Below are 27,910 nucleotides of genomic sequence, written 5' to 3' on the forward strand. Positions count from 1 at the left end.
TAAGGTAGGCCTTACTGTCTATGTAGCACAGACCAAGAAACAAACCCAGAGTCAGTAGGGGAACTGCCAAAGAACTAATGAAAGATCAGTCCCCTTCCAAGCATCTTTTGACTCTAAATTCAGTGCGTCCTACTCCATCACAGCAGCCTCTTATGTCAAGGGGTATAGTTAATGCATGTGGTCGGCATTATCCACCTGTATCCATTTCAAAACAAGTGTCTCTCAGAGAGGAGCAAGAAAGACCTTGCACACAGTTAAGAACTTGATGTATCTTACACTAGGGTGGTATTTCATAGAGGAAAGACTATGTGAGAACATCATGGGAAGGTGGCCATCTTCAAGACAAGGAGAAAAGACTCAGAAGAAATGAAACCTTCTGATACCTTGATCTTGGACTTGTAGCCTCCAGAACTATGAGAAAATAAATTTCTACTGTTGAAGTCGCCCATCTTTTTGGTTTTTGTTATAGAAGCACTTTCAAACTAATATAATGTATGCAGAGTATATAGACATTCTTTGTGCCATTCTTGCAGTTTTTTATGAGCTTGAAATTAATTTTTTAATTTCAAAATAAAAAAAGGAAAAATTAAAGAAAAATGGCACACATCTGTCTATTCTAACATAGAAACAAAAATATTGAAAGAGTATTGTTAAATTTTTAAAACCCAAGTCACAGAAACAATATCCACTTTTTTGTTGAGATATGTGATATGAGCATCTGAATAGAAAATGCCTGAATTGACATATAATACAGTGTAAAACAATGATTACTTCTCTGAAATGAAGTTGGTAAGTGTGAGAGAAAAAGAGGTCATTTACTTTATACCTTGTATGATTTTGTGATTTTCAAACTTTTTTTTAACAAAGAAAATGTATGTTACTTAATGATAATAATAATAGTATTAGTAATAAATTCAATGAAAAAAAAACAAAAAAAGAACTTGAGGGCTTCCCTGGTGGCGCAGTGGTTAAGAATCCGCCTGCCAATGCAGGGGACACAGGTTCGAGCCCTGGTCTGGGAAGATCCCACATGCTGCGGAGCAACTAAGCCCGTGTGCCACAACTACTGAGCCTGTGCTCTAGAGCCTGCGAGCCACAACTACTGAGCCTGTGTGCCGCAACTACTGAAGCTCGTACACCTAGAGCCCGTGCTCCATAACAAGAGAAGCCACTGCAATGAGAAGCCCACGCACCGCAACGAAGAGTAGCCCCCACTCTCCGCAACTAGAGAAAGCCCGCATGCAGCAATGAAGACCCAACACAGCCAAAAATAAAAAAAAATAAATAAAATAAATAAATTAAAAAAAAAAAAAAAAAAAGAACTTGATGTCTCTTTGATGGGATCATTAATGGCCTGACCAGAGAGATTTGAGCAGGTCTGGGCCAAGGGTGAGGCACATAAGGCACCCAGGGCACAAATCTATGGAGAAAAGGTCACACAAGTACTGGCACTGCACTTGCCGTACCCTGAGAGTGAGCGTCTCCTTACATCGTGTGCCTGGGTGCCCGACTGGTAAGGAGGCCTCACTCTCAGGGTGCTGCAGTACAGTGTGCTGTGCTCACACAACCTCGCCTCCTTGAATTTGGGGCCCTGAGCATCTTGCTTGCCTCACCCTAGGTCTTAAATTTGAGCAGGGGCCAGAAAGAGGAGAGGACCAGTGAGTTCGGTGACCTCAGTGCTGGCTGCACATTCAAACCCCCTGAGTAGCTTAAAAAAAAATATCTCGGGTAAGGTCTGACCCCAGACCAGTTAAATCAGAATCACTGGCATGGGGTGGGAGGAAGGGAAAGAGGCCTAGGCACGGATATTTTTTTTTTAAAGTTTTTCAGGTGATGCTAATATACAGCCAGGTTTGGGAACCCCTGAGTTTGTACATTTGGAGAGAGTCCCTCACTGCCAGGCTGAGTAGGAATGTATGTGATTGTACCAAAAGTGAGGGTTTATGTAGTCCTTTTAAAGTCAGAGCTGAGGACTGCTACAGTTCAGTTAACTTTATGATCCTGGGTTTAATTCCAGCCTGGTTAATAAATCAGCTGGTTCTTCCACTCCCTTCCTCTGAATTTGAAACCTAGAAAATAATTAAATCTAGAATTCATCTGCAATGCCTGTTGTTATCATCAATGTGCTGGTTTCAGGGGTGCTGGGAAATATATCTCAACCCATTTTATTAGCCCGTTTGCAAATCCTTATGTGGGTTGAAACTGTATCTGTCCCGGAAGATAAAGGAGGTCTCCTCTGAGTGTCCCAGCTCTCACATTAGGTAGCTGTGTGACGTTAAGCAGTTGGTCTAACCCCTCTGTGTCTCAGCTTCCTCATCTGCACGAAGAACTGGTTATGACTCCATGATTCAGCCATTGCTTCATTTTTGCGTTTGCTCTTGTTACAGCTGGGAAACAATTGGTGTACAAATGAACATGCTTAATTTTGCTGTACTCTTTAACCAGACGTCAGCCATTTCTGACCTGTTGGGAATCCTTTATAGCTGTGATTGCCAAACTTGGCCAAACATCTGCATCCTGTGGGAACATTTTAGAAAATGCAGATTCCTGGGCCTTGTCCCTGAAGATCTTGATTCAGTGGGTCTTAAGCAATGTCTGGAAATCTGCTCATCCGCCATATTTTGATACAAGCAATGATAAGTTTGATTAATTAAGGTGGTAGAACTCCCAATTTAGATATCACTGTAGAGTTGACCGTTGACAGAGATCATAATTCTTCAAGGAAGCCTTCCCTGGCCCCCCGAAACTACATTAAGCCCCCTGGTTAAAAGTTTTAAGGCACCCTGCTCTTCTGTTTTGTAGGACTTCTCAGGCTTGTTCAATATCTGTCTTCCTTTCTGGAATATAAGTTCTCTAAGGGCAGAGACGTTGTACACTATTCCAACATTTGGGACATACGACCTAATCTCTTCCAGAGTTGAGATCTGTGGTGAATGCTGCCATGGCAAAGGGAGAGGAAGTTTCCATCTGGCATTTTGAACTGAGGCAGGGCTCCAGGTGCTTCCCAAGCTGTGTAACCAATAAGAGCCCATGACTGTGTTGGCTCTTACAGCAGCTCCGTGCGATGTCCGATGAACCTTGTTATACTGTCTTAAAGCTCTTTCATGTGTTGTAAGTCATCCCTTTCGTAGGTTGTCATCCCTTTTTTTAGATTTGAGTTTTCAGCCCAAGTGTGAAGATTAATATGAATATTCAGCTGCCCATTTCCCCAGCTCCTTTCTCTTTACTGTTTTTATCTTTTGAAATCCTGATATTCCAAGACAATACAGATTAAAAGGGTAGTTCAGGCACATTTATCGAGACTGAAAAATGTGAAAAATTCCAGTTCCAGTTCCCTCCTTTGGCATTTCAGGCCCCTCAGGGTCTGACCCCAGATACTGTTTCCCCATTTGTACCCTACACTCCAGTTACCAGTCTTCTTTTTGAACACCCTACCTTCATGGTTTCATGGCCAGTGCACTTGCCCAGAATGCCCGCTCCCTTCTTCTCAGCCTCCAAGGCTCTCCTCATTTGATCTCCTTCCTAAATCCCTGTGGCCCCTGACACTTGGTTTGTGCCTCCTTTATTAGTACTTGACATAGTACTTGTACGAAGGTAGGTTGTGTGTGATACTGTCTTCTTCACGTGGCCCATTATCTTACCCTTGACTGGGACTTGATTAAACTCTTTGATTCCTATGGGTACCATAAGTCTAAACTTGCCTAGGAATGGCAGAAGGTGAGCTTTTCTAGAAATCCAGAGACATTATCATTAGGTTTGAAGAGGAGATTAAGGTGTAGGGAGCATTGTCACATATGAGTAGTCTTTCCTTCTCTGCACTTTCTTCATCCTTAGTTTGAGATCACCAAGTCAGTCTATGGGAAATGTTACCCGTCAGTTGCATCAGCCCCGGGGCTGAAGGAGGTGACTGAAGTAGAAAAATTTCTTCCACTTTTGGAAGAATCCTCACAAAAGTGAAAGCTTTGTATCTTACGGTGCCTGTCAGTTTTGACTTTCAGTTGTTCCCCTGTGAAAAAATAAAACAGAAACTTATTGGATAAATTATTCTTTCTTATTCCATCTATATTTTTTCATTTGTTCACTTCTTCCCAGGTTCATTTCATTTGTTCGTTTTATTTATTCATTCAACTCAGGTTGTTTTTGAGAAGCTACTTTGAACCAGTCACAAGGCAATGGTTCTTTCCTCTCAAGAAGCCCAATTTAGGCAACACAGTAGATTGAGTAATTTACATGTTTTTTAGTAGACTGATGAAAGCAGGGACCATGCAGAAACAAAATATTCATACAGCATTGTTTCCTGACAGTGCTGTGGACAAAGTTTGCTGTTCACATAAGCACATTTCTATTAAAAACAGCAACAACAACATTCTGATTGAGTTTAAGCACCTCTGAAGAAACTTCTTTTAGTGATAGTTTCTGGTTCCTGGGATTGCTACCATTCTCAGAGTCTAATGAGCACATATAAACACCCGCATATTGACACAGGTGCCTTTTTCCCTCTATCCATGCTTGTCTTCTTTTCCATGTCTATCCGTAAAACAAACCCAAAGGGCCCAATCATTTTCCTTTTCCTGGCAAGTTCTGCAGAGCATGCCGTGCTTTGAGGGCCAGTGCAATTCACTCATAGGAAATGACAAAGAGAAAAGTAGGACGTCCAGAAGGAGGAACAGCTGGGTGAAAACAGGACTGGGCTGGGAATCAGGACACCTGGGGGTCTCGTTTCATCTTTGTGCCTAACTAGCTGTGTGACTTCTCAGAGAATAAGGGGGGAGGGGTGTAATGAAAGATTAAAAGTGGCAGCTTTAGAATCTTAACAGCCCTGGGTTCCAAATCACATTCTGATTGAGCGACTGTGGACAAGTTACTGAACTCCTCGAGCCCAGTGTTATCTGCACGATGTGGAGAAGACCTGCCGTACTGGGTGGGCAGAGTGATTAACTGACCTCCTGTGTATGAAGGATCTTAACACCACCTGCTCACTTTTCAGCCCGGAGAAAAATGACCAAGATGGTGAGAGGCTTAGAAAACATCATGTGAGGAACCCCTGAGTGAAGGAGGAAGTTCATCTTTCTCTCAACAAAGCAGATTCAGGGAGAACATGAGTGCTGTCTTCCTTTCAGACTGTTGTGATGTCATGGGGCTGTCAGAACAATTTGCTTCTCTTCTGAAAACCTCATCATGTGAGAGTCACTACTTAAGTTTTCCTCCCCTTCCTTGAGGTCCGCAGGCTTTGGTACAGCAGCAGCCATCTGGGAAAGGAGAAGGTGCAGAGAGAGTTGGGGGAACGAATGCTGCTGTTAATCAGACTTTAACCTGGGTTTGGTTGGCAGAATGTTGGAGATTAGGCCTGCAAGCCTAGCTCTTCTCTTTGCTGCCATCAAAAGCAAACACCAGCTGTTTGGGGCCTTTTGGACAGCTGACAAAGAGAAGAGTATAGGCTTCTACAGATGTGGCATAGCAGGGCTGACACATGCAAACTATTTTGTTTGTTTGTTTTCTTCCAGTTTCAGTGAAATACAATTGACATACAGTACTGTATAAGTTGAAGGTGTACAGAATAATGATTTGACTTAAATACACCATGAAGTGATTATCACAGTAAGTTTAGTGAACATCCATCATGTCATGTAGATACAAAATTAAAGAAATAGAAAAAGTGTTTTTCCTTGTGATGAGAACTCTTAGGATTCACTCTCTTAACAACTTTCATATTTAACACGCAGCAGTGTTAATTATAATCGTCAGGTTGCTCATTACCTCCTTAGTATTTATTTATCTTGTAACTGGAAGTTTGTCCCTTTTGGCTGCCTTCCTCCAATTCCCCCTCTCCCCACACCCCACCTCTGGTAACCATAAATCTGATCTCTTTTTCTGTGAGTTTGTTTGTTTTTGAAGTATAATTGGCCTACAATACTATGATAGTTCCTGTTATACAACATAGTCATTTGGTATTTCTATGCATTTCAAAATGACGCAAGGAAAATTTGAATTAAGCACAGTTTGCATTTGGAGCCCTCACATTTCCCTTTTACCTGCTGCTCCTGTGGCTGCTCATTCCTTACTTGTCCTCGACACTTTCTTCCTTCTCGCCAGAGCCTCACAGTAATCTCCATAAGGAAGGGAAGGTAGGAGTGAAGAGACCCATCATACAGGTGAGGAAACTGAGGCTTGGGGAAGTCATGTAATTTATTTAAACCAGACAGTCATGTGAAGGACCTGGAGCTGGAACCCAGTGAATAACATGGACCTGCTTTTTCAATGATGGACCCTAGAGCCAGGTTCACGTGAAGGGGGAAGTGGAAGCTCAGTCTCCTTCCACCTGTGTTCCCGTATGAAATACCTGAGTGCCTAGTACGTAGATGGGTGCCACAGTGGCAGGTGCTGGGTGGGCATACAAAGCACTTAGAGGCCCTGGCCTTGCGCATAAACTAGTGGAGGACAGATGTGAGTAGATGGGATTCGAGATGGTGTGGTGAGTATCCTGAGTGAGGAAGTTAGGTGCTAACGGAGCACTCCAGAGGGGCACCTAACCTGGCCTTGGGAGGATGGGGAAGGCTTCTGTGCAATAAGTGACATCTCACCTGAGATCCAAGAGGTATTTTCTCAGGAAAGGGTATTCTAGGAGCCAGGACAAGCATATGCAAAGGCCTGAAGGCAAAAGGAGCTGAAAAAGTTCAGTGGGGCAGGAAAAGAGCTTGGAGAAGAAAGCAGGTGTGAGTTCACGGAGAGCCCTACAGGCCACGGTAAGGACTTTGAGCCTTAGCCAGTGGACAGTGGGAAGTTGGTGAAGGGTTTTAAGCCTGGGAATATGGCTTTGTCATATTCATATCCAGCAGCATGAGGAGGATGGGAGGGAGGGCTGAACCTAAGGAGAACTGTTTGCTCATCCTGGGAGCTACTCCTTCTGTAAACACGTCAGGCATCCCTGTTGCCAAGATTCATCCCTCCCGAATTTTTGCACTGAGGTTGCCTCCATGCTGACAGCCAGCTCTGGGCCAGTGATTCTTTTATGCTTAAGCAGAGAATGAGGGTCCACAGCCAGACAGAAGAGCGTTTTTCTGCTTCCCCAGTTTGAGGATCTGTGTGCAGGGGAGAATTAAGTGAGATGTCAATATCGGGATGACCTATTCTAACAAAGCCACTGGCAAATGCCAGCCCCACCACACACAAGCTTGGTGGCAGACACCTCCCTGGGCCTCATGGTCCTCATTTGAAAAACAAAGGTAACAAAATACCTCCCTCAGATCTTTGTGAGGATCCAATGAGATGATACATGTAAAGTGCCAGGCGTTAGGAGGTGCCCAGTAAATATTTATTACCTTCTTTTTTTTTCTGCCTTCCCTTATTGCTGCTGCAGAAATCTTACAGTCCTTGCAAAGCCCGATACAGTCTGACCTATTTCCTTTCTGACCCGCTCCATCCTTCTCTCCTCCTGGCACACTGGCCTTCCAGCACTGGCTCCCTTGAAGTTTCTTGAACATGTCAAATACACTTCCACCTCAGGACCCTCTGATACCTGCGTGGCTCGTTCCCTCATCTCTGGCAAGTTTTTGCTCAAATATCATCTTCTCAATGAGACCTACCCTAGCCACTCTCTTTAAAACTCCAATGCCCCTCACCTTATTATTCCCTTCCCAGCTTTGTTTTCCTCCAGAGCTCTTATCACCTTCCCAAAAGTTACATAATTGTTTTTATTTTTTATTTATGTTTTTATTATTTACTTTGGTCATTATCCCCTCCAACTGACATATACACTGTACAAGGATGGGAAGTTTTTAATGTCTTATTCATGAATGTATCTCCAGTGCTTAGAACAGTGTCAGGCACATAATAGGCTCTCTATAAATGTTTGTTGAATGAATGAATGAAATTGGTTAGCTCTCATGATAGATATCATCCAGAATATTGGGAGTTGGGGGAGCATCTCGTACTGAAGAGGCTTGATTGCCATCTGAGGGCTTTCCCACGATCTGGCCGGGTAGTCACTCCCTGCTACCCAGTTAGGAGTCAAGGGTTCGAGCACTTCACTTCTTTGTAAAATAAGGACATTGCCCTTTGCCTCACCAAATAGCCTATTTTTAGGAAAGACTTAACCCTAGAAGCTTTTACACAGAAGCACTGGTTAGCTTATAGTTCTATTTGAAGGTGTGGAAACCAGCATTTCTCCCTTTAGCCCCCCTGCCAATTACCACTGCTGGAAAATTTAAGTTGTTTTTCTCCTTTGTTCTCTTCCTGTCCTCGACTCACTGAACTTAAAAACAATCTCCCATTGAACCTGGGAGGCAGTGTGATGCCTCATGAGGGACATGGTTCCAAGAATGTGGCCTGAATCTATTTCCTTGCCAGCCTTTGAGATCTAAGGGAGTTACTGCACATGAAAGAAAGCTACTGTGCATGAAAGAATTGAGATAGCCATCCCCTGGTGAAGTTGTCTATTTGGATTAGGTTCACTAATTCATTTACTCATTCACTTATTTCTTTTCTTTTTTTAAATTAATTAATTAATTTATATATTTATTTTTGGCTGCGTTGGGTCTTCATTGCTGAGCACGGGCTTTCTCTAGTTGCAGTGAGCGGGGACTACTCTTTGTTGCAGTGCACAGGTTTCTCATTACAGTGGCTTCTCCTGTTGCGGAGCACGGGCTCTAGGCACGCAGCCTTCAGTAGTTGCGGCTCACGGGCTCAGTAGTTGTGGCTCGTGGGCGCTAGAGCGCAGGCTCAGTAGTGTGGCGCACGGGCTTAGTTGCTCCATGGCATGTGGGATCTTCCCAGACCAGGGCTCGAACCCATGTCCCCTGCATTGGCAGGCAGATTCTCAACCACTGCGCCACCAAGGAAGTCCCAACTCATTCACTTATTTCTTCACGTTGAGAGACTCACAGTCAGATGGGAGAGATGGAGAGCAGACAGATAATTATAACGGTGGAGATACGTAGGTGGAGGAGAAAGTTTTTGTGTTAGTTAAGTTCCTGCTACAAAAGTGTCTGTTGTATAACAACCCCAAACCTCAGTGGCTTCCAACAAAAAATATTTACTTCTTGCTTCAATACCTACAGGCCAGCGAAGGTGGCCCTGCTTCAGGTGGTTCAGATTCTGGTCTGTTCTTGTATCTCTTTTTCTGAGACCCTGACTGAAGAGGCAGTGGCTACCTGGGGCAAGCTCTTCTTGTGGTCTGTGGCCAGAGTACAAGAAGCCAAGCCAAACCACACAAGCACATCCACAGACTATGCTTGCATCACATTTATAACGTTCCATTGGCCAAAGTAAGTCACAGGCCAAGCCCACCACCAGAAAGATAGGGATGAATACTCTGCTTACTGTAGTGGCAACATGATTGTATAGCTCTGTTTCAGGGAGGAAGTGAAGAGTTAGGAATAATCGAATCTACTACAGCATTTAACTCTGGCTATGGGAGTGAAGGAAGGCTTCCTGGAGGTGGTGACTTTCATCTTGAAGGATGAGTTATTTTTCAAGACAAACAAGCAGGCAGTAACATATGCAAGTGCAGGCAAATTAAAAAAAGTGTGAAGTGTTGTCTTAATATTTATTTGAGTCATCACTGTGGGCAATATGCAAAGAGCTACAGGAAGATAAAATAAAGGTCACCTGAGTACCTGCCTATGAAGTCCAAGCTTCATGGGGGAGATCAGAAAGATACGAAAGAGAAAAGGAAATTATGTAACCAGTACACTCTTATTCAGCTGGATGGGACAAAAGTGTGAACTCAGAAAGGAAGCTAGAATATATTTTTAGCTATTTTTGGTACAGGATGCAAGATATGCACTCTTTTATATTCATTATTTCATTTAATCCTGACAACCTGCGAGGGATGTCCTAACGAGAAACCTGAGCCTCAGAGTGGTTAGGTAACTTGCCTAATGGTTTGTAGTTAGCAAGTAGTGGTGCGAGTACTTCCTAGTTATTCTGTTTTGCCAAAGAGCAAAGAATTTATTCGTAAAAATTACGAGGGTACACACTGTATTTTCCTAAGTAGGGCTGCTTTAAAATTTACTAAACCCATGTTTTTTAGTGTCTACTGTGTATGCAGTACTGTGCTTGTTAAAGGCCCCCGATCCTGGAGTAATCTCTGAAGTTCCACCTGGCTGTGGCATTCTGTAGGTCTCATCTACTTCTCATTGCTCATGGGTTTAAAATGCCTCAAAGAAAATAGGATTCTTGCCCATGGTTCTACGCAAAAATGCTCACTTTGAATGTTGAGGAGTTTTGAAATTCTGCCTCTTCCTTTCCCCCAGATTATATACACAACACCAGTAAGTGTTCTTTCTCCTTGGAAATGAAGGGAGACGAGCTAGGTGAGTTGCTCCAGGTCGAGCAAAAGTTAGAGGTGGGACTAAGTGGAGAATAACAATTCCCATTGTTGTGCAGGTTACCTCTACCTAATACTAATTCTCTTGTCATTACGGAGCACAGATATACTGTAGTGGAATGTCCCTATGCATGAAGAAGTGAGCATTTTTGAATTTTTATTTCTAGTTTCCTACCGGTCATCACTTGACAACTGGAATAAGATCTCCCTGGTCTTCCTGACCTTTAGCGTGACCTTTTAGCCTACCGTCCCATGAGTTTTCGGAGAGACCCACCTCCTTTTTGCAACCATCTCTTCCCTCTGTGGATGGTTAAACATTGACAGGCGTTTTTGTGCGCTCTCCATCTCGGCGGTCCGGAATTGAGTTGAAGCATGTTTCATGACCCATTTTCTATTTGCTCAAGAAGCTGGCAGAACTGGTTTCCCTGATCTCAGACACCATCTCACATGGTCAGTTTTCTTCCCCCCAGACATGTTTTAAATCTGAAAATAACGAGCAATGCTTATAGGAACTGCCTCTCACCGTGTGGTGCTTACTGTCTTACGATTCCGCAGGTATGTGATGCTCAGATACTGTTGCCTCTCATCAAGTTGACGTCGGACGGGAGGAGAATAAACTGTGCTCAGACTGGTCCAGAAGAGGGGGCATGAGCAGGACCGCCGCTGTAGGAACAGGTGACCTGTCTGGCAAGCAAGGCAGCATCCCGAGAGCCTCTTCTCGACATCATCCCACAGACCACTGCTTCCTCGAGGGAAAGGGCGCTGAGGATTTTGCTATCAGCCACCTAAAACTTTTGCCTAGCCAATAGAAGACTTTTGCTGAAGAACTGAACAAGATACCGTTTCATTTCGTTTTTGCATCTTCTCATCATCTGGGCTGCAGTAACTGTTGTTTAGCTTTGAGAATCTTAAGCCATATTTGTTACTGTCATTTTTGTGTACACGTTTCAAGATGATCGACCTAAGCTTCCTGACGGAGGAGGAGCAAGAGGCCATCATGAAGGTTCTGCAGCGGGACGCTGCCCTCAAGAGGGCGGAAGAGGAGAGAGTCAGGTAAGAGGCCGGACAGGTCCTCGGGCGCGGGTGGAGGATGGGCGGTCTGTAGGAAGATGGGACCCTTTTCTTTCCTCAACCTTAAGTGGTAGTTCTGACTTGGAGCCTGACTTAACGGATTCCAATTTTAAGTTTATTTCCTGGACAGAACTTTCTCCTCCATATCTCTTAATTTATCCCGTAGGACTCCTGCCAGAAATAGTCTTGATTTAAAAACCTCACTAAACTCCTTTAACTTATTAAACACTGGATTAAAAATGAAATAATGTATACAAACACATACATACATCTCTCTCTCTCTCTCTCTATATATATATATATATATATAAACACACACGTATATATCCACTTTTTTAACTGAATCTACTTACAAAATGGATCATGTATGAAATTAGAAACATTTTTTAATCTCTAAAGTTTTCAGAAGAAAATAAATTGAGAAGTAGCTCACATTTTTGCACATCTTCAGAAATGTTTGAATTGGTTTCAACAGCAATGGAAATGAGTTCTGACTGAGCCAATTTTTCATTTGTGTTCCATAAGAAGGAGTGGCAACTCTGACATACTATTCACTTTGGGAGGAACCCAAATGTTCCACATCAACATTCCTACCACTTTCACTCACTTGCGGGGTCGGAGGAGCATGAGGTCAGAATGCTGAAGAAGCGGGCTTGAGTCCAAGCCCTGCCATCTATTGCCTTTGTAATCTGGGGCCTTGAAGGCAGTGAAAGGCTTCCTGAATGTGAGTTAGTCATATTAACTGCGTGATCTCCAACCTAGGAGTTATCCAAAGGGAACATAAGCCCTGTTCTTACTTCTTAGGATAGCAGGATCATGAATAATGGAGTTATTTGTTCCCATATTTCGTTATCCATATTTTGACCCTAATTTGAACATGGGTGCTTTATAGAAGAACATGCTGAAATTCACTTCAAGCACTCCAGAGTGTCTGACTATGGCTACTAACAATAATTCATATATCGATAGTGCTTAACAGATTGCAAGGAGCTTACATGACTTTTATTTCTTCTGAACTCACAACACTCTTGCAGTTGGGGGTGCAGGGTGGGATGTAATTGCACCCACTTGATGTGTGAGGAAATTGACCTTGAGACAGGTCAGGTGACTCGCCCAAGCTCATGTAGTCCGTAGGTGTCAGAAGTGAGGATTAAATCCTGGCCCTCAGGTACTCATTCACTAACTCCACCTCCCCTCCCTAAGAAAACTATAGCAGACAGGACATCCTTGGACCTGGCCATGGAGGAGGGGGTGGCTGTCTTGGTGTGAGGTAGGACACTGAGCTGTGATGGTGACAGGAGGTGGCTATAGGTAGTGGAGATCATGAGAATGGGGTTCCTTACTTGTCGTGCTCCTTCCCACAAGTCACTGCTCCCCATTCTCAGCAAGAGGGGTGTCTTGAGTAGTTTTCCCTGGAGAGGTGGGGATTTACACCAATCAGCCATCAGAGTCTCTTAGTAGCATTCATCCTTTACCCATTCACAGTTTGTGAGTGTTATCGTCTTAGGTTCCTCCCAGCAGCTCTGAGATTTGGCAAGACAAGACTGTTAGACCCATTTTAGAAAGAAGGGGAGGGGGCAGCACAGAGAAAATATTAGTTGATTTTTCAAGCATAGTGGGAAATGGGAATTCCTTTAGTCTCTCGGAAGACAAGATGGAGAGGATGGGAAAGAAAGCAGTGGAGCTGGGATTGCACCGGGTCCCGTCCCTCTTCCTGCCTCAGGATGTGGGGACTCTGAATCCTGGCGAGCTGCGATCTTTGATTCCTCCCACTTACAAGACCTTACGTGTGGTCTGTAATTCTGTTTCCTCTATCTAGCCAGGTTATGAAGAGAGATTCATTCTCCCTCCCTTCTGTATTTACTTGGCCCCAGAGATTCCAGGCTGCTGGGTCTTCCCTGTAGTTCTGTGATTCTGTATGAGATGAGTGGAGGTGTTTCTCAGGCATCTACAGTAATTGCTGAAAATATACTTAAAAATTCAAAGTTCTGCCTGGAACTGGGCCTTGTAAGGGGTGTGTGTGCAGCCACTAGCGCCAGCCAGTCTACAGCCACAGCAGGAATGCTGTGAGTCCGTTTGTAGCAGGGACTTTGCAGATTCTCCTTCCACGCACTGTTTCTGAGGACGCCTCGGAAGCTGCTGCTGGTGCTGCCCTTGTTTCTTGCTTTTGTAAACTGATAGGAAGAAGGCTTGGGGTGGTGAAAATCTGGTGTGAGTCAAGTCCTGTCTACTGCTACCATTCTGGGGGCCTTCCTAATTAGGCACCAAGCAGCTCATGTGGACTTGGCCACAGGCAGGTCCAGGACTGAGTGACTGTGTGCGGGAGGCACAGATGGGCATGAGGTCCATAGCCTATGGACACTGACAGAGGCCCAACCCGTAACCTGCTCCACACAAAAGGAATGGAGCTCTGGCACCCTTTGCTTTAGGACTGACGGAACCTGGGTTGGTTCTGAGACTATCTGCTCCTGGGCTGGTGGAACCATGACTAGGTTTCTGGTCTCTGAAAATGCTATTCCATGGGCTTTTGCTTTTCAGCCCGTCACCATCCCCCAGCTGTTTGTCTCTAGCTCTTCCATCAGAGTGATAGCCTGACAGCTCTGGAAAGATTTTTTCGGTCCATATCAGTCACTTTACAGATAATGAAGGAAAAGCCCAGAGAGGGGAAGTGACTTTCCCAGGATCACACAGCTAGTCATTGCCAAAGCCATGATAAGAAAAGCTCTTGGTCTACTGCTTTTCCTTCTGCCCCATGTTGCACACTGGTACTGCTTTTTCAGAAGAACAGTAAGGGCCCTAGCGCGGACCTTGAATCAAAACTTAGTGAGTTTGAATCCTATCCTCACCATTGATCAACTATGGTTCATTCAGCAAGTTACTTGACCTCTCTGAGCCTCAACTCAGAGACTGGGAATGACCCTAGTACCAAACTCAAAGAATTACAGTCAGGATTAAGTAAGATAATTCTTAATCTTCTTAGCACATAGTAGGTGATTGATACATTTTAATTCCCTTATTCACCACTCCACCTATGCCTCTAAAAAAGAACAGAATTCTCTGGTTAGTGGTCTGATTCCTTAGAAGGAAATTACTCCTAAAACTCTCAACTATTTAATACAGTGAAATTTAATCGAGTACTCATTAAGTCTAGGGAACTTCTCTGAACAAATGGAAGGAATTTTAGGGTAATTGAAACATGGTCCCAGTGCTCAAGGAATTTACCATTTAACCATTTAATGGATTATCAATTGCAAATTTAAAATCTCAATCTTGTTTCCCTAACAAGATTTTACAATGCCCCAGTCCTCCTCCAAGTTAGTATATGGCTTTAGAAACATAAATTAGAGAATTCTAATATTAGCCTAAGCAAAACATCATTAGAAAGGCAAATCTGCCACTAAAATTCAGACTGCTATTTCAAATTCTAATTGATTATGGGCTTTGGAGTATAACCCTCTTGTAGCCGTGAGGACATTACTAATGGATTATAGCACTGCTGCCCACTAAGACCAGACACTGCCTCAGAGTCCTTTTCAATATGGCTGTTGATGAGAGTTGGATTTAAATTGAAATCTGTTTGCCATTCCTGATTTATCCAGTGCTTTGACTTGTTCACATCCAAGCTCTTTCAGGGCACTTTGGAGATGATTTTTATGCTACCTCCCATCCTGATTTCATGGATGAGAAAATGAGTGTCAAACAGGGGAAGCGTCCAGTTCCCAAATCACTCAACCTGTTAATAGTAGAATGTGGATTTGAACCCAAGGGAATGTCTACTGTGGTATCTCGGGGGTTCAGTTAGAAGAAAGCAATTCCAGGTCACCGTCTTTCATGCTGCTTCCCTACCTGTACCACAGTGCTAGGCCCAGTTATTACCATGCCTCACCACCCAGCTTGCTTTCCTAACTACCAGCTGGAGACGTTTCACAAACCAACAGTGAAACAGACATCAGGATGGATTCCTTTCCTCTCTCCCCGCTGCCTCCTCCCTCTCTGTCCTCTGTTTTTAAAGAAACACCACCATACATACATAGATGTAACTTTAGTCTCTTAGGGTTTGAAAATGACACACTCTAGAGGTGGCATTTCCTGTGCTTTGCATCACACTGCCAGCAGGAAATCATTGCCGCTGTGTGTCTGTACACCGCCAGCACCTCGTCCCCCATCCCATAAACACACAACCACATCTAGGGTGATGGGCGTTCTTGCAGTAGATACCATCTCAACCACGACCGCATCTTATGATGCTCAGCTGCTGCCTTAAGACCTACTTTCTTTTAAACAAAGGCAGTTGTCATTGAAGAACTGCTTTCTAGGACCTCTGATGGCATTTTCCGTCAAAGCAAAGGGGAAAGGAACCAGCATTTGTCCAGGATTGACACCGTACACAGAGCTTCACATTTTCCCCTTTCGTCCGCACAGCAGCATAGCTTAACCCACTCAACAAGGGGGAGGAAATAGAGTGGAGGAGGTTAAGTGCCCTGTAAGATTGAAACCTTGCTTATCCAACTACAAAGCCTGTGCTTCCCACACACAGTGCTGCCTCGCAGCAGATTGTGGGGATCTGTGGTGTGTCCACAGCACAAGTGATGCATGTTTCTTCTTGTTTTCCGCTGTAAAGAACTTTTGCAGTTTATCTCATTTTCACGTGTTTGTTTTCAGATTCTCTATCAAAGGTTGAATGGCTTTGTAGAAAGAGTGAAGTGTGATAGCCATCTTAGAAATCAAAATCATGTTTGGCTCTCTCAGGCAGGATGATGGGGCAGTGGAAAGAACATCGGCTAGGAGTCAGGCTGGCTTCCGGTCCCAGCTCTGTGTGACCTTGGGCAAACCTCTTAAACTCTCTGGGCCTCATTTCATCTATAAAGTGAGGCCATTTGTAACTATCTAAGGTCCATTCAAAACAAACATTCTCTCATTCAAAACAGACATCTTAAGAGTACTTTCAAATCACAGAGTCTAACCATCTTGCCCAGAATATACTGAAAGGTTAAAAAAAAAAATCTGGGAATGGATCAATCAACCTCTCTGGCCAGTCTGCTGATTCTTATTAGGCACAGCTGAGCAGATAATATCGACCAGGTCCTGCCTATGATGTTAGGCCTTTGCTTCATCATGATGAATAGCTAGAAGCTGGGGTGCGCTATGTGAGTACAAGCAGGAAGAATGTTGAAGGCAGGATGAAGGGCGCCACTGCTCTTCTGGCTTTCCTCTGAAAGTGCTCACACTCTCTCTGCACCGCAGGAGTTGACGTTAACAGTTAGGGCTGTGGACTAAATTTTTTATGTACAATTCCAAGCATGTGCCTGGTATATGATAGGGAATTAATGAACTGTTGGACGAAAAAATGAACAGATATGGCCTTCACCATACAGAGAAAGCAAGATGGCCATCTTTTGCAATTGACTGAATTCTTTGTACATCATGGTGAAATTGTAAGGATTAAATGAGATGATGCATGTTAAGTCCACGCGTGAGGCCCAGTACCGAACACATGCTTTGTATGTATTAGCTGAAAGAATGGGGTGTGACCAGCATGTTCTGCCTGGAGGACCAACCGGACAGTGTCTTCTCTGGGTTGAGTGTTCTTCTGCCTTCACTTCTGCCCAGCAGCAGCCCATGGGTGTTTATTGAGCATCTTCTCTATCCTTAGCTCTCTACTAAGTACAACATGCACCTGTGGAGAGGATAGTAAGGTATAAAAAGTGTGAGTGCCAAGAAACTTACCTTTTTCCCACTTCAGCTGAATGGTACAACAACGAGAGAATCAAGTGCTAATTTGGTTGGTACAATTAGAGTTCAAGAAAAATGAGAGATCAATATGGGCTGGTAGAGAAGATTTTATTTTATTTTTTATTTTAACTTTTTTATCGAAGTATAGTTGATTTACAATATTGTGTTTCATATTATATTAGTACTGCATTGTGATTCAGTATTTTTATAGATTATACTCCATTAAAAGTTATTACAAGAGAATGGCTATAATTCCCTTGCTGTACAATATATCCTTGTTGCTTATCTATTTTATACATAGTACTTTATATTTCTTAGTCCAGTACCCCTAATTTGCCCCTCCCCCATTCCCTCTCCCCTTTAGTAACCACCGGTTGGTTTTCTATGCCTGTGAGTCTATTTCTGTTTTGCATGTACATTCATTTGTATTATTTTCTTAGATTCCACATGTAAGTGATATCATACAGAATTTATCTTTCTCTGACTTATTTCACTAAGCATAATATTCTCTAGGTACAGAGAAGATTTTAACAGCACCACCTAGATGGTGGGATTTCTCTTTTTAATATACACCTTTATAAAACTTGGGCTTTGATGTCATACATATAGATTCATCTGTAAACTATTCCAAATGACTAAGCTAGAAAAAGAGATTGATTTACCCTAGTAGTGATTATCATGATAGGAGATATATAAATAGCACTTACTGAATTTGAAAGAATTTCCTATTCTTTTGCCACTTTAAAAGAAATGAGCCAGAAACCCAACCTCAATTCTTTACTGTAATGGCTTTACTATGAAGGGCCACGTGCTTCAATGAGCCTGACTCACATGGCGCATGCTCATTGTGCGCTGAAAGCTTAGTGGGATCAGAGGCTTGCAGACAGTCAGTCAGGCAGGAGCAGATCAAGGGTTGCATAAGGACCCTTACAAAGTGCCTTTCAGTTGAACAACAAAGATAAGTGAATAAATAATCTCATGAAGAGAAATTGGGAGTTGTTATGCTATGAGGGTTTGTGGTCTTCTTTAACATGATGGTGGCTGATGCCGTATTTCATCATGCTTTTCCCTAATCCACCAAGAGATGAGGTGGCCTGCCTCATTAGGAGAAGGCACTGCCATTGTGATGGAGCGTGGTTCACTTAACCCCAGCAGTGACAGGATCTCTCTTATCTCTTGTCTTTACTCAGACTGGGCTGGCTGCTGAGCATTTATTTGTTAACTGATTTATTTACTCAACAGTTTCTGGGTATCAGCTCTGTGCCAGGCTCTGTGCTGGATGCTGGTGTTACAAAGGTGATTATGAGTTAGTCCTTGCCTTCAAGGAGTTTGCAGAGTTCACAGATTATTTGTAAGACAGATGTGCAAATAGATCACTGGAACACTGTGGTGAGTGCTGTTGTGGAGGAGCTGTGGGAGCACGGAGAAGGGCAAGCCACACGGTGCCCTCAAGGATCAGGGAAGGCTTCCCTGGGGGGGTGCTACCTAGATCTGAGGGATGAGGGGCCACGTGCTGGATAGAGAAATGAGGGAAAGACATCTGGACAGAATTCACATTTATTGGTCTCTTACCAGGATCCGGGCACTGTTAGGTACTTTCAGGTAAATACCACATTTAATCATCCCAGAAGTCCTGCAGAGTAGGTCTTATTTTCCCCTATCTTTATAAACAAGGAGACTGAAGCTTAGAGGGGTTCAGTAACTTGCCAAAGATCACATTTAGGAAGGGTCACAACTGGGAGTTGGACCTAATTTGGGGAGACATCAAAGTCCATAGTCTTTCTGCCACACCTTCCTGCCCTTAATGTCTACAGAGGTCATGTAAGAGCAGTGTGGAGATCAGTAAGAGGTCTAGTGTGCTGGCACATGGGTGTGCATGGGAGCAAGTGCTGGAAAATGAATCTGAACAGGTATCCTGAAGCCAGGTGGTCAGGGACCTCATATGATATCCCTTCACTCCAAAAGCGCTGAATAAACACCCACTGTTTTCCAGACACCGAGCAAAGCTATATTGAGTACAGGCCCTGCCCCTAGGGGCTCACTGTCTAGTCAAGGAGAGCTGGAAGGACTTCTCTTTTCTGGAATTGAACTTGAATGTGGTCCTTTTGGGAAGAGAAGGCAAAAGCTCCACCAGCAGCTCAGGGTGGATTTTTTGCTGTGCTGAAAAGCTAGGCGATGGTTCCACATATAAGCGATATCATATGATATTTGTTTTTCTCGTCTGACTTAACTTCACTCAGTATGACAATCTCTAGGTCCATCCATGTTGCTGCAAATGACACTATTTCGTTCTTTTTATGGCTGAATAATATTCCATTGTATGTATGTACCACATCTTCTTTATCCATTCCTCTGCTGATGGACATTTAGGTTGCTTCCATGTCCTGGCTATTGTAAATATACACACTACTGTATATAAAATAGATAACTAATAAGGACCTACTGTATGGCACAGGGAACTCAATACTCTGTATAACCTATATGGGATGTATGTGTATGTATAACTGAATCACTTTGCTGTACAGTAGAAACTAACACAACATTTTAAATCAACTATACTCCAGTAAAAATTTTTTTTAAAAAAACAGAAAATTTAGGCAATGGGAAACCATTAGAAACATTTTATAAGAACCATGACCTCTCTGGTGATTCAGAACCATGAGATGAAGACACGTCCCTGTCTGGATTTGGTGATGGGCTCTCACAGCAAGGTGTGTCCAAGGGTTGTGATTGGACATGTTTGGCATAGGGTCACTTCTTTCTAGGTAACTGGGGGAGGAGAGGAGTTTCCAGCAGAGAGTGGGACTCTGGCTGGAAAGACTCTCTGCAGGCACACTTGGGAGAGAGAAAACGTACTTGCCAGAACCCAGGTAAATGCCCCTCCTGCCTTCCCCATTCCCAGGTAGGCCTGCGTGCAACCCTCACACACAGCCCTGCCACCACCTTGGGTGTGGCCTCCATACACGTTCTCTGGCTAAAACACTTAGATTGGCTACTTTAGGAAGCGTGCATATTGGCTCGAATGACAATCATAAAACCCTCTTGGATTTTGTAGCACATTACCCTCCAAGAGTTCAAAGTCCCCTTAAGGCTTTTATTCCACTTTATTGTAAGTACAGCTCTATCAAAAAGAAAAGATAGATTTTTTGATTCTCATTTTATTGACGTGGATAGAGAGATGCAGAGATTATAAGACTTGTCATGTAGAACAGTGTTTTCCCCTCCACTGTTAATGAGGGAGATCTTAGGGGGGTGGTACTTGGTTTGTTCTTTAGGTTTTAACTTTTCAGTGAGCATGAATGACGTGGAACCCTTCGATGCAGTATCTGCACAAATGGAATTTATGTCTGCCTCCACTCCCCACCCCATATAAATATGATCTTTCCTGATCCCAGCCAGTCTTGTTGAATTCATTTCCCTAACATTAAGAACCAGGGACCTCATGCACTGTCCCCCACAGGCTTCCAGGAAAGTCTCTGATAAGCTCATTTCAATGAAATGGCAAGAACTGATGAACCGTTAATTTCCTCACCAGTTATTCACTGAGTGTTTATTAGGTGCCAGGCATGTGCAAAGGGTGGTCTGCATGCATTAGCTAATTTAATCCTCATAGCAACCCCATCAGGTGGGTTACTATTATTAACCCCTTTTTAAAGATGAGGAAACCAAAGCTTAGGGAAGCTTAATATGTCATCTTTCTCTGACTAGAAAGTCAGTGAACAGCAAGCCTGCAGCCAAAAAGTGAATTTGCTCTTGAGAAATTTCAGGCATCATCTGGGGATCATGGCTTAAATCTTTGAATTTTTAAAAAGTGTTGGCCTTGGCTTCTCTGACCTTTCAGTCAAAGCATACATTTGTTAGTCATCTGGGAGGTTTGTAGGATCTTGTAAGATATTGAGAACTTCATTTTGGCTGTTTGTTTGCAGATTTCTTTATGCAGTGTCATAATAAACTCATTTATTTACTGTGGGTTCTTAGCAAAGTAAAGCTTTTTTTTCTTTTGTAGACATTTGCCTGAAAAAATTAAGGATGACCAGCAGCTGAGGAATATGAGTGGCCAATGGTTTTATGAAGCCAAGGCAAAAAGGCACAGAGACAAAATCCACGGAGCAGATATCATCAGAGCGTCCATGAGAAAGAAGAGGCACCAGGGAGCAGGTGCGTTGATTGGGCTAGTGCATTTAGAGCCAGCATTTGTTTGGGAGAAGGAGTCCTTGGGAGAAAGGAAGGGTGTCAGAATCGTTACTGAAATCTGCAGCGGGAAATCATTAAGGGGTGTGCTTTGCATAATGTATAGTTCTCTAGGTCGCAATCTTCTTGCCCTGGGTTTGGATGGATGAAGGCAGGGCTAAGTGACTTATTGTGGTGAAGAAGGACGAGGGAAGCCCTTTAGATGCCATGTTGAATTGGAGTAGCCTAGACAATTGGGGGTTATAAGGGATCCACCACCTCCTCTTTCTTTGGCTTTTAACTCTGAAAATTCAGAACCTTTTCTCCTGAGTAGGGTGACAGGAAGAGATTAGCCTCCCTGTTCAATGACCTTGACACCTGGTACTTCTTTAAAAACCAAGTACATCATTTAAGGGACTGTAAAGACAGCATTTTGAGGGCTTCTTTAGAATTCTGTTGAGTTCATCAAATATTAACCGGGTGCCTTCTCTCTAACTCTGCACTAGCCAGTATAAACCTTTATCCCTAAGAACAGCCACTGTCTAGTTCTAGCCTGTACTCAGTAAGGAAAATAGCTGTCACCTCTTCAGTATCTAATATATGATAGGCGTTTAGTCCCTATTATTTCTAATTGTAGTAGCAATCTTGTAAGGTAGGTATTACTATCCCCATTCTATATGTGGGGTATGTGAAGTTCAGAGAAGTGAAGTAACTTGTCCAAGGTCATATAGTTGGCAAATGACAGCTCCGGGATTTCAGTCTTTTGGACTCAGAGCCACGCTCCTTACAGATGAGGGCTGACCTCTTATGATGTGCTGTGCATTGCTCACAGCCTTCTTGATTTCCAAAACCACCCAGACCTTCAGAAATCTTGAAGGGTGCAAGTTAGTACTGTAGACTCCGTTTTGCAGCTGAAGAAAATAGACTTATGTGTAAAGAGACCTATGGATGTGAGTATTTGGAAATTGGGAGCCCTTATATTGCTTCATCTTCTTAACACTGATGAAAGTATTCCTGGCACTTACTGGCTATGTGGCCTTAGGCAAGTTTCTTGAACCCTTTGATCCTCAATTTCCAAATCTGTAAACTTGGAAAATAGTTCCCTCCTCATAGGAAAATGCATGCAAAAGACTCAGCACTATGCCTGGCACTCAGTCATCACTCAGTTGATGCTAATTATCTAAGCGGTTCAGGTAAAGAGTTCTGGGTGTTCAGAGGCAAAAGAGGTTATTTCCTGAAGAGGGATCACAGAGGTTTTAAGGGGGCCCTGGCATCTGAGCTGGCTATTAAGGAAGATGCAGAATTTGGATGTGTAGAGATTGGGGAGGAGGAGGCAGTGGAGAGGGACATTCCAGAATAGAAGCACTTGTTCCCCTTTGTGTCCCAGAACCCAGCCTCAAGTTGGGCCCATTGTAGCTGTTCAGTAAATACTTGGTAATGATGGTGTGTCTGTCCCAGTGAGGACTCCCTGCCCTGAGCGTCCCCTGGCCATACACATTTGGTCCTGACCCCAGTTCAGGTCAGAATCACCTAGGGCAGTCGGAATTTTGCTTTAGTCATCTCTGCACATTTAAATGTGCACCCATGGTCTCTGGAGACTGTACTTGTAGGGAGGTAACAACATGGGAATCTACTGACTTCTCTCGCAGATGTAATTTTTTTTTTAATTACATGATTTCTTTTATTTTTATTTTATTTATTTATTTGTTTTTTTATTTATTTATTTTTGGCCGCGTTGGGTCTTCGTTGCTGAGCGTGGGCTGTCTCTAGTTGCGTCGAGCGGGGGGCTCCTCTTCATTGTGGAGCACGGGCTCTAGGCGCGTGGGCTTCAGTAGTTGTGGCACATGGGCTCAGTAGTTGTGGCATGCGGGCTCAGTAGTTGTGGTGTGCAGGCTTAGTTGCTCGGCGGCATGTGGGATCTTCCCGGACCAGGGCTCGAACCCGTGTCCCCTGCATTGGCAGGCGGATTCGTAACCACTGCGCCACCAGGGAAGTCCTGCATGATTTCTTTTAATTTTCACAAGTGTCTTCTTTTTAAGGAGAGGAAAATTAGGCTCATAGAGCTCAAAAAACTTTCCCTCTGCCTCAGAGCAACTTAGTAATATAACTAGGTCTTGTATACAGGTCTTTGTGTTTTGACTCCTCTTGCAGATGCAATTCTGATACCAAGTACTCAGACTCATTAGTGACTACCTGGGCACTCAGGGGAGGCCTGATGTTCAGGTTCCAGCCTTCAGTGATAAGAGCTGATATGAGAGTTGTAGGTCGTGGAGGTAATAGATAACCTTCTTGTCTTTATCGTTTCCTGTTTCAGCTGAGCAGAGTAAGGACAGAGCAAACAGGGCAAAGGAAAGCTGGGTGAATAATGTCAACAAAGATGCTTTCCTCCCCCCAGAGCTAACCGGTGTTGTAGAAGAGCCAGAAGAAGACGTAGCGCCTGCAAGCCCAAGGTAAGACTGAGCTCATGGGGAGAGCTGCTGCATGTGGGATTCGTGGCTTGGTCCTGCTGTGTGAATGCAAATGCCAGACAGGTCTCATGGGCATGGGAAGGGGGCATGTATGAGAGAATTCTGGGCCCTGATGTGGACAAAGCCTGCGCAGTACTCTTTCTCAGCTTCCAGAATTTCTAACAGATCTGCATAGTAAATAAAACTAAAATGTTAAGTGGTGATTTCTTCCAGCACCAACAAGAGCTGTTTTTTATTTGTGCTAAGGATATCTCCATAGAGTAAGTGAAGAGGTACTCCAAAATGAATGTAGGGCAATAAGTCATTTCAGGAAAGAGATGAATGATGATCAAATTGTAACAGCTTGGTACAGTAGAAGAAGCTCAAGCACAGGAACCAGGCAGACGTGAATTCAAATCCTGAATACGCCACTTATTAGCCATTTGACCATGGGCAAGTCATTTAATCTCTCTGAATCTCTTTTCCTAACTATAGATAGGAATCATACTATATAGGAAAGGTTATGGTGAGAATCAGTGGTAACGTACATAGAATACCTGCACATGGTAGGCACTCAATAGATGTCTCTTAAGGATGCAGATTGTCCTCAATATTTCAGTCTTGATTTTTTGTGTTTTCCATACATTTTTATCATCTGGCCAATCAAAGCGTACATTTGTACAGTAGATGGTTCCTGCGATATAGCTGATTATGGGGTTACGTTGCCACAGACCTTTTGGAACCATGATGATTTGCTTTTAGGTATTTAAGGATCTTCCCATTGGTGTCTGTCCCTTGGCAGTATAGTTGTTACCCTTTGGTGGGAGGGCAATTGCATTTTATCTCTACTTCCTCAGTGAAGACAGCTCAATTCAGAGTCTCCAACTGGAATGAAGTCAATGAATTTGCTAGTGGGACAGTCAGTGAGCCAGGATCCAAGGCTGAGGCACCTGGGGAATAGGGATGTTTCCAACATAATTTACAGGTGAGGGAGAGGGTCTATCCTGTAGGCACCAACCGGCATTTCAGAGTCAAATATAAGTAAAGTTATGTCACATGGATAATGGAATACTGATTCTATTGTTTCCCATTAGTTATCCATTTCCCTTTTGGAGAGGACTTGCTTTGTTTTCCTGGGTGGTAGGTGGCACTATTTCCCGTCTAGGATGATTTGTAATGTCCTGTTATGTCTGTAGAGGCCATGTCAGCTACAGGTTGAAACACCTTAACAGTAGCTGCGAATTGACTCTGTGACCTTGCACTAGAAGTCACTTAACTTCTGGGGCCGTTGTTTCCTCGGCTGTAAAATGGGAATGAAATAGTTTGCTAGCAGGATCGTTGAGACTCTAATTAGCTAGTACATGTAGAATTCCTAACACATAGTTCATAGCGCATAGTAGTTGCTCAATGAATGGAAGTGTGGGCTCTCACATACATACAGGTATTTCAGGGAGCTCAGGAAAGGATGTGGAGAACACGTTACCTCTTTCTCCTTGTGACTCCCCATGTACCAGCTGCCTGCAACTTCCCTAATGGGATGAAGGCCTGCCTTCCTTCCATAGAGCAAATGGAGACCTTAAATATTAGAAACTCTGGGAGTGAGAACACAGGCATTTAGATTCCCCTTCAAGGAACTGAGAGCAGCTCCTAAGAGCTGGGCTTGATGGGGACACCAGAGTGCTGACTGACTGAGGGAAGAGGGGGACAAGAGAAGATTTGGGGGTGTCAGACACAAACTTAGCTCATTGTACTCTTTTATCTGGGTCAGACTTCCTGTCCTTCTCCCAGGAACTTGTTTCATCTCAAAGGGCCTAAGGGACCGAGGTGCCACTGCCCTTAGAGCATATAGTGTCCACATTTGCATCTCCATTGTTTGCTGCATTTCTCGCGTGACCTCAGAAGAGTCTTTCGGGTTTCATCTGTATGTACATCAGAACTAAGCTGCCTCACCAGGATGTTATGAGACTGAATGAAATGAGGTATGGGAACCACTTGGCATTTCTCAGGAAGAAAGAAGATTGGCAATTTGCAGGTGGCCTTATAATTATGTTATTATAACATAGATGAGGTAGGTTGAGAAGGCAGGAGTAAAAATGTTAGATGTATCCAGCATGTTTTGCTCATTACGTGGCACGGGTGGTAATCACCCAGAACTGTAGAAAGAGCTGTTGTTTAGTTCCTCCTTTCCGTGTCAGAAACTACTGCTTTACTCAGTATCAGGTTCCAGCATGTTTTTCACCTATACTTTAACATTTGGGAACTGGGTGTGTTAAGTATATTTTGGGGCCTGTACTTTTAGACTAAGTGAACTTCAATAGAATGACTCAATACCTGTCAATATTTTGTTAGCCAGGAGTCAGGAGTTGGGGAGTGTGAGCCAACAGTGACTGGATATTGGAGCTTCTGAAGGAGTTTTTTCTTTTTTCTTTATTTTTTTTTTTAACATCTTTATTGGAGTATAATTGCTTTACAGTGGTGTGTTAGTTTCTGCTTTATAACAAAGTGAATCAGTTATACGTATACATATGTTCCCATATCTCTTCCCTCTTGCTTCTCCCTCCCTCCACCCTCCCTATCCCACCGCTCTAGGTGGTCACAAAACACAGAGCTGATCTCCCTGTGCTATGCAGTTGCTTCCCACTAGCTATCTATTTTACGCTTGGTAGTGTATATATGTCCATGCCACTCTCTCACCCTGTCACATCTTACCCCTCCCCCTCCCCATATCCTCAAGTCCATTCTCTAGTAGGTATGTGTCTTTATCCCCGTCTTGCCTAATAAGCTCTGGGGGCAAGAGTCCTTCTTCCGTTGTGGACACAATTCTGTGGGCTTCTGCCTGTGAATAGTTAAAACACTGTGGGTATTCAGTGTGTATTCAAGCATGGGAAGCTATCTGCGTTATTTTGGAACTCATCTTTGTTTTCACCTGTAGCACGGGGAAGCAGAGAGAGGTTTGATGAACAGAGCAGCAGAGAATGAGGTTCCCTTTCGAGTGGCAAAGAAAACTCCAAGTGATCCCAGTTCTAGTTCTGGTTACTGGTTGTCAGCATGGTAGTATTGGCGCACACGGTGGTAAAGGGCCAGTGTTTTGGGGTTTTAAAAAAAAGGCATAGCATATTTTTGAATTTGCTTCACTCAATCCCTAAGCAATTTCTTCATGTGTTTGTTGATGTGTTGAAGCCTCATTGAATGTAATACGTGTTAGCACAGCGCTGGGTACTGGGCATGGGCACAGCATTAGCTGCCAAGGAGAAAGGGAGACATCAACAATCCAAAGGGAGAAATCAACAACAAAAAACACAGGGGGAAAAAAAGAAAAACACTTGCAAAATTTGCTTCTGGGGCTTCCCTGGTGGCACAGTGGTTGAGAATCTGCCTGCTAATGCAGGGGACGCGGGTTTGAGCCCTGGTCTGGGAAGATCCCACATGCCGCGGAGCAACTGGGCCCGTGAGCCACAGCTACTGAGCCTGCGCGTTTGGAGCCTGTGCTCCGCAATAAAAGAGGCCACGATAGTGAGGCCCGTGCACCGCGATGAAGAGTGGGCCCCGCTTGCCGCAGCTAGAGAAAGCCCTCGCACAGAAACGAAGACCCAACACAGCCATAAATAAATAAATAAATAAATAAATAAATAAATAAATAAATAATTCTTTAAAAAAAAAAATTTGCTTCTAATTCCAGACACAGTTAATATTTAAGCTGAAAAATACCTCAGAAGAGGGTACGTCTGGTGTTATTTTTAACTGCTTTATTTATTTTTTAATTTTTTGGTCGTGCCACAAGGCTTGTGGGATCTTAGTTCCCCGACCAGGGATCACACCCGTGGCCCCTGCGGTGGAAGCTTGGAGTCCTAACCACTGAACTGCCAGGGAGTTCATTTTTAACTGCTTTAAAGGGAAAGGCTAGTTAAGGTTCAAAAGCTTTAAAAGTTGCTGCATGTACTTGGAAACATTTTACGGCTAGGCATAGAGGCAGATAGACTGTCCCACTGCCCACGTGGTGTACTTCTAAGACTTCTATAAAGCCCTCCCTCTTCCCCAGATGTCCCTACCACGGTACCTAACGTTATTCTTCTTTTTAGCTAAGTCTTCAAAGACTTGTATTAAAATGCAAACACTTTTAGGAGGGGAACCCTAACAGTAGTTTCGTAGTCTAATATTTTAA

At 43.6% G+C, this 27,910-nt stretch overlaps 1 protein-coding gene across 5 annotated transcripts in view; it reads left to right on the plus strand.

Annotated features, from left to right (window-relative positions):
• Positions 1 to 27,910, plus strand: part of SYTL2 (synaptotagmin like 2) — a 100,352-nt gene that overhangs the window by 32,378 nt on the left and 40,064 nt on the right. For 3 of the 5 annotated variants that reach the window (XM_068554873.1, XM_068554872.1, XM_068554876.1), the window contains 3 exons: positions 10,883 to 11,380; positions 21,138 to 21,289; positions 23,616 to 23,751. In XM_068554873.1, the coding sequence (XP_068410974.1) occupies positions 11,280 to 11,380; positions 21,138 to 21,289; positions 23,616 to 23,751 (389 nt within the window). In that variant the 5' untranslated portion in view covers positions 10,883 to 11,279. The remainder of the gene's footprint in view (positions 1 to 10,882; positions 11,381 to 21,137; positions 21,290 to 23,615; positions 23,752 to 27,910) is intronic. The other 2 variants (XM_068554875.1, XM_068554877.1) reach the window with 1 other exon arrangement.

Source organism: Eschrichtius robustus, chromosome 11 (assembly GCF_028021215.1).
Source record: "Eschrichtius robustus isolate mEscRob2 chromosome 11, mEscRob2.pri, whole genome shotgun sequence".
NCBI lineage: Eukaryota > Metazoa > Chordata > Mammalia > Artiodactyla > Eschrichtiidae > Eschrichtius > Eschrichtius robustus.